Source organism: Gavialis gangeticus, unplaced genomic scaffold (assembly GCF_001723915.1).
Source record: "Gavialis gangeticus isolate Ggan-Ray unplaced genomic scaffold, GavGan_comp1, whole genome shotgun sequence".
Taxonomy (NCBI): Eukaryota; Metazoa; Chordata; order Crocodylia; family Gavialidae; genus Gavialis; species Gavialis gangeticus.
Window position 1 is genome coordinate 1,143,329 of NW_017728991.1, and position 11,457 is coordinate 1,154,785.

Below are 11,457 nucleotides of genomic sequence, written 5' to 3' on the forward strand. Positions count from 1 at the left end.
CCCGGCCCCGTTCCGCTCCGCGCCCGCCCGCCCATGGTGCTGCCCGCGTCGGCCGGCATGTCGCGCTCCGACGAGGTGCACCGGCTCACGGAGAACGTGTACAAGGTGAGCCGCAACAGGTGCCTTGGCGGCAGCTTCTCCGGGGGGACAGGGCCGCGGGGGAGTCGCTCCCCTCCGGGCTCGTGCCCCCTTCGCCGCCCCTGCCCGGGCTCAGCTTTGCGTAGCGCTTTTCCCGTCGGCATCGCCCTGCCGTGCTCTCCGCTGTCGGGCTGGGCAGTCCCGTCGGGCCGGGTCCTTCAGGGCGGCTTTTCAGGCTTCCCTCCACTTCGAGCCGGCTCCGGGAGCCGAGCTGGCCGCAGGGACGGGCAGAGCTCGCCTTTACGGAGCGGTGCTGGCTCACGGCCACCGAGTAAAATCTCCCAGCCCTTCGCCAAGCAACAGTTTTTTAATTGTTTCCAACAATTATGGACCTTCCTGTGTGGGAACGTGTGCTGAAACCGTCTCACGGCTGCCCCGGAGACGGGCTCCGGTGCGGGCTGGCATGGGCTGCAGGGGAGGCGGAGGACCGCGCACGCCGGGGAAGCTAGTTCTGTAGTTGGGAGCGGTAGAGACAGGCTGTTTATCCCCCACTCTCCTTCCTCGCCAGTCTGATGCTGCTGCACCGATGCATTTGGGATTAAAGAACATTTTAGTTGGCGGGAAGGACTTGGAGCAAGGGCCCCATGCTAGTTGGGTGCCTGCATGTAGTTAGGAGGGCGCTGCCAGGTAGCACCGGGCCCGCGACTCGGGGGTCTGCAAATTCGGGGAGTTTCCGCGACGTTTCTCTTTTCTGGGTCTCGCCATGGAAGTGTTTCTCCCGGGTGGGAAGGAGGGCGGAGGCAGCGAGTAGTTGGAGTCCTGTGACCGACTCTACGAAATGTCTCCCAGCCGGGATGTAGGGTGGGCTGCCGTGCGCTCAGCCCCAGCTCTTGCACCGTTGCCTGCCTTGCAAACAGCCAGGGATGGCAGTGATTTGTGAGCAAAATGGTGGGAGGGAAATGATTAGGCCCAGGAGCCTCCAAGACCCTGGAGCAAACCTTTTCCTTGTGAGCCCGGCGGGGTTCAGGGCCACTCAATGCAGCGGTTTTCGCCAGGGCGAGGAACTCGAACCCCCTCCTTGTCTGGGGTGAATGCAGAGCGCGCCTGAGGCTTCCCGGCAATGGGAGTGTGGGCTCATTTGGTGGTGACAGGATCGGTGTTGCAGGTGTCCCCCGGACTCCATTTTGCCGAATTCAAGCGCCTGTTGCTTCTCCTTAGGCCTGGGTCATACAGGCGCACGGCACTTTTCCCCGTTAGCACGGCGCCGTTGCCCATTGCGCAGCATGAAAGCACCCTTGTTCCCCGAGATGGGAGTGTCGTGCTAATCAGCCGGCCGGGTTGTATATGCTTAAGCTGTACAAACAGAGGGACAATAGCTGCTGGGACAAGTCAACTCGGCTGGCCGGCCTTTAAAATGGGCTGATTGGTACCGGTCAGTCTCCGTGCAGCTTCGGCTGGTGACTCAGTGGCTGTTGTCTTTGGAGCGCCGGGCTAATAGCATGTTTGCCGTGCAGGTAACAATTTCTCTGGGAACCTGTGCTCAGCCCTGTAATGAACTTCCTGAGAGGCATGTTTGCCGTGACCACGTGATAGCCTGGCCCTGTTTGCTTTGGCACTTGCAAAACCCAACTTCATTTTAAGCTGCGTGTGTGCCCAGGCCAGGAGGGAGGTAGCAGGGAGGGGTTAGCTTTTGAGCACCACCCAGCACGGCTTCAGCTATTGATTTCCTTGAGAAGGAAAGCGTGAATGTTGGCGTGGCCTCCCCAGCGCTGGTGCTGGGCCCGGGTGGTTCCCCGGCTCCTGTGTTGTGTGAGCAGGCGGGCTGGGGACTGGAAGGGAGCACTGGGCATGGGAGTGCTGTTTTGTGGCTGGAAGGCAGCTCCCGTCGCCTTTCCAGCCCGACCCGGGTGGGTTCATGCCCAGTCCTCTCTTGGCCTGAGAAGAGCCGTGATGCTTCCAGAGGTGCCTCCACGGCGCGTTGACTCTGAAGCTTGAGTTGGCCAGTTTGATACCAGTGCAATTAACTGGTTTGCTGCCCATCGTGTTAGTGGACAAAACCCCATGGCGGACAGTGGTGCCATGTCTCACGATCCCCAAAGCGAGATCTGGGACCCCGTCTGAGGGTTTAGGACTGTTCCAGCTACTTGGGGATGAAGGGGGCTCACAGGCGGAGGGTGTGCAGATGTGGGGCTGGGATGAAGGGAGCGCATCACTCTTGCAGATGGGATTAACTTTTACCTTCCTGGCGAGTAAGGCTCGCTTTGTCCTTTATGAAGACAAGTCTCCTCTCGCCTCGTGGCGACGGGGAGCTGGGAGGACATGCCTGGGACCCTCGTGGGAGTCGGACATTTGTTGGCCCCTCTGAGCAAACTTTTCAAAGAAACTAGCTAAGAAACGTGATGAGGGGCCCCCCCAAGCCGTTGGGATTGCGGCCGAGCTGTTTGAGTGAAAGCTGGGCGTGCTGCTGAGGAGGAGAGCCATGTGTTGGCGTGGCGGAAATGACGCCGTTTCCCTGCTGCACGTTTCTCATTTCTCATCCCCTAAGCTAGCACTGGCACTAGGGTTCATGTCACCCGTCCTGGTGAAGCCCCCTTATAACAACCATAATCCAGCCATCCTCGCCGAGCGCAAAGCGCAGCTGAAGCCCTGGGACAGCCGCATGCCTCATCTTGAACAACCCCGTTGTTTCTGCCTTCCTTGCTGAAAACCTGCTAGCGTTTGTAGGCAGCGTGGGCTCCCTAAAGCTGCCTAAGCACCAGGGTTTCATAGGTGAGAGGAAGAGCATCTCACAAGCTGGTCTTGACTCTTTGCTGAAGCACCATGGGGCCGCTGGCTCTGCTGGGCTTTCTGCAGTACCCAGAATGTGGCTTTGGGAGGCTGGGGAGGAGGGAAACCATCCGGAGCAAATGGAGAATTTTGGGTCTTTTGCCATCCCTGTGCAGCGAGCAAACTGCAAACCTCTGTGTCCAGGACAGGGAAGGGACTCCCCTTTTGTGCTCAAAGGCTGAGAGAGAGACAATTTGGCCCCCACCCCATCCAGCCATCAGTGCCATCTTGCTGCTGGCCCAGCTGGAGCTGGTTGGCGCTGCCACCCTGATGCCTTCCCCCCTCCACTTTGAGGTCCGGGGCTGGCATTCATTTCTTGTGTCAAGTGAACCCCTGCCCTCTGCCCTGCGCCCAGCCTTTTCCCCCGGCATGCTGATTAGGAAGACCCTCCGTAACGATTTCCCAGAGCCAGTGCTCGCCTTCCCAATGATTGCACTAATGAGATGGTGGAGGAGCTGTCAGCCTCCCCCTCGCCAATGCTGCCACTACAATCAGCTGCCTACACATGTGTAGTAATTACAGAGAGAGCTGGAGGAAGCTGGCACCTTCCACCAACGTAATCCCACTTCCCCCGTGCTGATTCATCTGTGCGGACCCCATTGCAACCACACAGCTGCTGCCCTGGCTGGGAGCAGAGCCCCACTGCAAGGAAGAGGGGACGTGGGAAACTTCACACCTGCCAGGTGAAAGGGGTGAGCTCTGCTCAGGTCTCGGCTTCACGGAAACCAGGGACGAAAAGCACTTATTCGGTGCTGAGTAGCCGGCAGGGAGTTTGTGTTTGGAGAAAGTAAGAGAGATCGACTAGCGACTGTTTTTCTTCCCCTGAAGACAAGGCTGTATCCAGCGGTGATGGATGGCATTACTGGAAGCCGCAGTCCAGTTTCCATTTAATTTTAAAATGATCTCTTCAGATGGCAGGGCGGTTTTTTTTGTGAGGGTTTATGAAAGGATCCACGTCGAAGAAGGATTCTAAAAAAAAATCTAATTGTCTTGAGTGAATGGAGGCATAATTCCTGATAGTCATTTGCTACACATCAGAAGTAATAAATGTCATTGCTAGCATAACAGCCTATTGCCTCATTATCTCTGAGTCCAGAGGGAAGGGGCGAGATTCTCATTCAAGTGAATCAGAGGGGAAATAGGGGGGAGGGATGGACATGTGGGCTGGCAGGGGAAGGAAGCTTCACCCCAGCAGCCATCCAACACCACCTCGTGTTTCATGCATTGTGCTGTCCTCCCTGGCTGAGAGAATTTGCGTTGCAAGAAGCAGTAGGCAAATAGAGAAGCTATCGATGAAAGCCACCTCTGTGCTTCCTGCTAACCTCAGGCCTGTGCATTTGCATGCTTGTCAGCACATGGTACCGAGCTGTGCCGTGGCATCACCGCGTGGCTAGGATTAGCAAGCTGCCATCGTGCACGGGTCCCATCGGCTGCATGGCCAGTATCCCAGCATCCAGGGCTGGCATGCTGAGATGCACAGCGCCACGGCTCACGTGGCTGCCCTGTGCCCGCGTTGCAAGGGGCTGTGGGGCAGCTGCTGAGAAGAGGAGCTGCCCCAGGGCACGTGGTGAGCTCTTAGGATCGTGGGAGGAAATAGCCTGGCCCTGCAGGATTCGTTTCCTGACAGCCCCGGGGATGTGGCAGTGGCAGCGTGCTCCTTTGTGCCAGGGCTGAGGGCTGCCGGTTTCAGTGAAGATGGTATTTCTTATTCATGTCTTGCATAAGTGGCTGCCAGCAGCAGAGGTGTCGGAAACTGTTTTCCGGCCAGAGGAGATGGAGATAGCGGCTTGGAGCGATGCCGCAGTAGCGAGGGAAGAGGCGCGTGGAGACATGAACCATGCTGATGCTGGCTTGAATACCAGATGGCATGTGGGCAAGCTGGGCCAGGAGCTTTCGGACGTGCTGTTGGCCTTGCATCGTGCGGGGACGCAGACGGGGGCTGACCTGCGTGGGCTGAGACCTGTCGCGTGCAGCCTTGTGGATGCGCCAAGGAGCAGAGCCAGGACCTCGCTGGGGAGCGCCGCTCAGTCCCCTGCTCTCAAGCAGCTTTTTGAGAAACCTTAGCAGAGCCTGGGGCTTGTGCCGCTGAGGGCAGGGGGGCTCACTCGCCTCAGCCTTGCTCTGCTGAATTGTTGCTGCATCCCTGGGGCAGGGTGGCTGCACGTTGATTCGGAGGGCAGGAGGCTGCAATGGGGGCACCCTCAGCACAGGCTTGTGGGTGCCCGTATTGGCTGCATTCACCTCCTGTAGCTCCCGGCGTAGTGACTCCCTTGTGGGCCTCATGCAGATGAAACAGGAGAGCTGGGGCTGAGCCGGAGGTCAGCATGCGGCAAAGGGAAAGCTGAAGGATGCCGGCAGTGCAGGGAATGGCTTTTGTACCTGCTCTTCCCCCTGCCTTTATATCATTACTCAGTTGCTGCTGGGTTTTGTTGTGGGGGAGTCCTTGGCCTCAGTATATAATGGGGAAACTCTAAATGAATGGCCTGCGGAAAGCAGGAGGTGGATGATATGTACCTTCAGAGCATCTCCCATCCCAAAGTGTTTCCGAAATGACCTGCGGTTGGCACCACAGAAGTGCAGCCACCTCTGGGGCCAAAGCAGCTGCTGGCCATTGCTGTCTGCGGTCTGTAGGCTGCTCTGGCTGCGTTGGTCTTCACTATATTGTGTTGCTGGCCAGCCTCTTTTCCAGACCATCCATCCACAGTGGTACCAGCCTTTCATAGAGAAAATCAGCATCCTGCTGTGCGAGCGAAGCCGAGGGCCTCCGCACCATGTGGGGAGAGCTGTGTTTGCTGTCCTGCTGCCTCTCTTCCCACTGGTTGTGCACCATATGCATGGGCGCGTGCATCTCTTCCTGCTGGATGTGCATGGGAGTGTGTATCACCGGCAGGCTCCAGGGCAGCCACGTTGGATGCTGAGGAGAACGGGCGTCTTAGATTGATCAGACGTAGCTAAGGGCACAGACTGCCGCGTCTGCCCCATAAATACTGCAGGCCAGTGTGAGCGCAGGGCCCAGGGCACAGCACCATGGGTTCAGGGCTGTGGAGCAAATCTGATCTTTCCAGCTAGGGGTGGGCCAGGCAATGGAAATCCCAGATCATCTCTCTGACAGCTACGACTGGGGAGGACTTGACAGCTCATCAAGCCTGGGACAAGACTCCCAGGGTGGCTGTGCGCGTGTGGCATTTCTTTGCCTGGGGCCTGTGCTTATGGGTCACCCTTCCAGCAGACATCCTGGCGAGCCCAAATCTTGCTACCGGTCCCCAGGGGTAAATGTTATCATTGCAGGGCTTGCACCTGCACAGCAGCCCTTTGCAGTCCCTGGGGTCAGCGCTGGGTGCCCTCCAGCCCGGCTGCATGTGGAGGAGGACACAAGCCTCTGGTGCGCTGACCTTGTGCAATGCTGCAGCTGGCCCCAGATGCCAGGAGGATGACTGTTTGCCCTACCTGGACACCCATGTTGCTCCCAGTTATATAACTTACCCCAGCCACTTGGGTGAGGCAGGGGAAATGGGAGGCGTTTACGGAGCCTGCTTATACCAGGGATTAGGTTTAGCAATGAGCATGGTGGAGTTTCTCCTCCAAGAAGAAACTCGGCCCATTGAAACTGCCGAGCGTTGTTGTGACTGCACAGGGTGGGACACGCCGGGATGGAAACAACAGCCAAGGGTGGCTCAGGTGTTAAATATGAATACTGAGCTAATGGGATGGGATCCTGAGGAAGGAATGACCATTTAGCAATCAAAAGTCCATACAGCTCAGGTCCGTTTATAGTCCTGCCACATCTTGTCATGGGCGGGCTGCAGAAATACAGAGCTGCAGTCGTCATCAGGCAGATGCAGGTGGCTGTAGGGAACCTGGCCAGGGTCTAAAATGTCTCCACCAGCCGGGAAAACCAAGTTCCTTGCACCAGCGGCCTCCCGTTCATCTTTGGTCATTGCCCCTTGTGCTACCAGCAGGAATTACTGCTTTTCTGCAGCCTGGAGGGGCTGAGGCCAGTGCAGAAATGACCTGCCCAAGGTAGCCCACCGACTAGGCATGAGCGGTGCTGCTTGCAGCCTGATATGCGGGCACCCCGTCCTTGCAGCTGTCCGCTCGGGGGCCGTGGGGCCGTGCAGGGCTACGGCTGGAGGCGGTATGCTCTGGCCGTCCGAAAATGAGCCCTGACTGTAATCGCTGAAGGACCTGGGTGAAGCGGGCCAGGTCCTGACATGCTCTGACGCATGGTAGGGCACAGCAATGCACAACCGTGTTGACCCGTGTAATGCAAAACAGCCTCCTCCTCCCTTGCTCCTGCTGCAGGGCCCCTACTTGATCCTGCTCTAAGGCGCCCAGGTCGCAGCGTCCCGTCTCCTGATGGCCAGGGCTCCAGTGCTCGTTCGCCATCTCCCTTGGAGCAGCGTGAAGTGGGGCTTTTACTCCGTGCTCAGCCTTGGGGGCAGGTGGAGCGACCGTAGCAACAGGGTTCAGAGCGAGCCTCCTCCCCCTTCAGCTGGCAAAGCTGTGGAGAGAGACGCGCGGGGCTTTTATTTCCTGCCCTTGTATCAAGGGGGCAGGGAGGGCTGCTGATCTCTCTAAGGAGCTCGTCAGAGCAGCCCCAGCCTGTGCTGGCTGCCCCAGGAGGGATCCTGTAGCAGCTGAGAGCGAGGAGAGGAGACTTGTTCTGACAGACCCGGGGCCTTCGTTTCTCCCCCATTTTCCCGTCCTGGAGACCTCGTGCTTTGCATTAGTTTGGTTTTTGGCAGCTGAATAAAGCCATAAGAAGCCCAGCGAGCGCAGAGGCATTCCCCGGGACACTCGGTGCGGTGGAACAAAACAAAGCCCTTCCAACCTTTTGCTGCCAGGTTTTTTTGTGTTTTCCCAACTCTGCCCAGGCAGCACGTGGAAGGCAAACAACTTGTGGGTGGTGCTGATGGAGCACAATTCGAGCAAGAATGCGGCTTGCTTTCATTCCCAGGGTTGCAGAGAACATTGGCTTTGCGCCCTCCTACAAACCCTGCCGATGGGAGCAGGGCTCCAGGGACTCCTACAGACCTTGACTTAGTTTCCCTCGCTGCGTCGGCTTTGGCCGGGGGGCTCCTCTCTTTCGACGAGAGGGGTGGGGCAAACCTCCATGGTCAACCCTGCGTGCCAAGGGCCGGGGCTGTGCTCGCATCTGTCAGCCCTCTCTCGCTTGGCGGCCCGGCAAGCCCAGTTTCGGGAGTGCTCATTCGAGAGCCACTTCCTCCGGCGTTGCGCCATGCGCTCCGCTAAAAATAGCTCAGGAGTTTTGCCGGAGGACTCCCGGGGCATGAAGCCGTTGTTCGAGCAGGCTGCAGGCGAGCCGACCGGGGTTTGTTTCGGAGCCTCTCTCTTTTCCTTTACACGGGTGTCTCTTCGATTCCCGGGCACCGATCCTCCTGCCTGAGCTACAGGCACGTGCGTGCCGGAGAAGCCCGCCTGCCCTCCCCACGTGGCGTCAAAAGGGGGCTGTGGAAGCAAGAGGAGCTTGCTGGCTTTGTTTGGGGTCTATATTCCTGCTTCATTAAACACCCCCTCCCTAGGACAACAGGAGCCCCTCCAAAACCATCTTTGCCACTGGCAGGCACTCTGTGAGAGGTCTCACGGCTTGCATTGAGCCGATGAGGCGCTGGCCTGCTTTGTTCTCGTTGTTACGTGGCAATTGGCCCCTTCCTGCCAGGCATCGCCCCTCGCTTTATTTGCCATTGTTGTCACTCGTACCAGAGCGGCTTGAAACTTGTCCTTCGAGGTGAAAGAGCGATGTCTGAGGTTGTTCTGTAACGTGGTTCACCCAGGCGCATCCAGGGCTGAGCCACGGTGCCGGGTCCCTTCTCGGTCAGCAGATGTTTCACCTGGGAGTCGGGCATCCCTGTGCTGCTGGCACCCGTGCCGTTGCACCAACACAGCGGTCCCAGAAGGGAGATTTGGGGTCGGCAGCATTCACCCAGGAGCCCACGGAGCTGGGTTTTGTCTGCAGCCCCCGTAGCTTCACTTGGGAAGGGCGCTGTCTGCGCTCGGCCTTGCAGCTCGACTTGCCGCGGCCCGTGGGAAGGAGTTAGAAGGGGGTGCGGGGGCGTCTGTTAGCTTTGCTCGCGGGTAGCACTTTCCATCTCTGGGTCCTGCCTGAATTATTTATCGCATATCGGTTCCAGGCATCTAGGGACGTTTCCCTTTGATCAGATCTATATCTCTCCTTGTAGACTTTGCTGCACAAAATCATTTTCGGTATCGATTGTTTTTTATTGCAGTTAACCTAGCAAATTTATTTTAAAACCCTTCCCTGCAGAAATCCTGGCAGCGTTTCTTCTGTGTAAATGTTATGCAGCCTCCAATTGCCGGGGCCGGGCTGACTAATGGCAGGAGCGCGTAGCGCTTAATGGCTGTGTCTGGAGTAATCGTGGCCGCGCTGCGCTCGTCAAGTGGAGGACAGGGATGGGACTTGCTGCTTCTTCTAGACCCTTTCCAGACCCTCGCAAGTGCAGCAGAGGCCGTGGGGTGGGGGCCGAAGGGAAATGCACTTATTTTGATTTTCTAGGAAGTTATAGTAACTTCCTGGCAAAACTTTCTGCCAAAATCCACATGCGTTGAATATGGCTAGGGAATCATACAGGGATGCTCTTTGCCTTGCTGTTAATTAAATTCTCCTAGCTAATTTTCTGTTACAATTCTGGAAGATAAACCATGGAGTAGCTTGTTGCTATGGGTTCACTTTATGCTATTGGTCCAGGCTTGTTCTCTCATTGCTGCACACTGTTCTATAGCTGTTGCCACTAATTATTTGGACTTGCCTACCCAGGTCGGCCAACAGCCTGAATCAGTAGTAAAATGTGCGCTTCGCCCAGTAATCTAACTTCCCCTGTTAGGAGTCCTGCATAACGAAGCTCTTGCCCTGTGAAAGACAACATGCGTTCGGTGACGTGAGAGTCAAAGCCCGGAGCAAAGTACTGGCCTACTACGCTGCCAGAGGGTGATCATAAAAAATCAAAATCCTAGAAAATTCAGGTTGGAAGGGACCTCCAGAGGTCACATGTAGTCCAACCCTCTGCTCCAAGCAGGGCCAGCCCCAGCTATCTCATATGTAGATATCTATATGTATATATGACGGTGAAGGGAATTCATGGTGAAACATTGCAGCAGGATCTCGGTTAGGCTGAGGATTGGTCTCAGTGGCTTGGGTCTTTTGGCCTTTCTGGACACCTTCTCAGCCCACTCTTAGATCGAGCTGGTCCCTGCCTTGCCCGGATGGCAGGGTTCAGTGCTCCCTGCCCTCCCGGGCACTGTGCTGGAGCACAGCCATCGCCGTGAATGACTCGGAGGATTAAAACGAATTCCTGAGCTAACAGACCCTGAGGTCCACGGTGTGACCGCAAGAGAGAGCGTGAAACTGCAGCCTGGCTGCCCCAGTGCAGCCCGCAAAGAGGTTGTTGCTTATTGGTATTAATAACCTGCTGCTCTGATCTCCGAGAAGGCAAACCCCCGGCCGACGCTGTTTGATCAGCGGCGCGGTGGATGTATCTCCAGCAGCAAATTAAACGGTCGCATTCTCAAAAGACCAGGCAGCAGGAACCAAGGCTAAAAATGCCTCAGGCAGAAAATGAGCTTTATAGTGTTTTGGCTAGCTTAAAATGAGGTGACAGATGCTTAATCAGCTTACTCCACATCGGTGTCTGTCTGTCTTGGTCCCCTCCCCTGCCGGCAGCGTGCAGCAGTTGGCTGCATGCTCTAGCACCACGGGTCGAGTGGATGTGAAAGCTGGGAGACCCCCCACTCCCCTGGGGGAATGGTCACATATTAGGGCTAGGCCAATTTAAAGGAGACACAGGCATTTATTTTGAGTTGGTCTAATAAAAGATATCAGATTTACCCAAAGAACCTTGTCTACAAATAGGAATTTTTATGTCCACCTAGAAGGAATTTTACAATCTTTGCATTCGTTGCATCTGTGCCCGAAAGCTTGCACATAAAGACATCGTAGACCAGGAATCGGAGCTCGTGGCAGAGGTGATATCTTTATTAGACCAACTAGATGTTCATAGAATTGTAGAATTCGGGTCAGAAGGACCCTGTAGATCTTCAAGTCTGACCCCCCCCCCGGCAGGAGAAAAACTGGGCTCAGATGACTCCAGCCAGGTAGGCATCAAGCCTCTTCTTAAAGACCCCCAGGGTAGGAGCCAGCACCACTTCCCTTGGAAGTTGGTTCCAGCTCCTGGCCGCCCTGACCGTGAAGTAGTTCTTATGGATGTCTAATCTAAACCTCCTCTCCAACAACTTGTGGCCGTTATTCCTTGTTATATGGGGGGTGCTCGGGGAAACAAGGTCTCTCCCAAACCCTTCTGGTCCCCACTAGTGAGTTTATAGATGGTCACCAGGTCCCCCCTCAGCCTTCTCTTGTGAAAGCTGAACAGGTTCAGGTCCCGCAGTCTTTCATTGTAGGGTCTGCCCTGTTGTCCCCGGATCATGCAGGTGGCCTCCTCTGGACCCTTTCAATGTTGTCCACATCCCTCCTGAAATGGGGCGCACAGAACTGGATGCAGTACTCCAGCTGTGGCCTGA

The 11,457-nt window shown here is 56.5% G+C and overlaps 1 protein-coding gene across 4 annotated transcripts in view; it reads left to right on the plus strand.

Moving 5' to 3' along the window:
- Nucleotides 1-7: 7 nt before the first annotated feature.
- BAIAP2 (BAI1 associated protein 2) overlaps nucleotides 8-11,457 on the plus strand; it is a 107,279-nt gene continuing 95,829 nt past the window's right edge. For all 4 annotated transcript variants that reach the window (XM_019515689.1, XM_019515651.1, XM_019515662.1 and 1 more), the window contains exon 1: nucleotides 8-105. In XM_019515689.1, coding sequence (XP_019371234.1) covers nucleotides 34-105 — 72 coding nt within the window. In that variant the 5' untranslated portion in view covers nucleotides 8-33. The remainder of the gene's footprint in view (nucleotides 106-11,457) is intronic.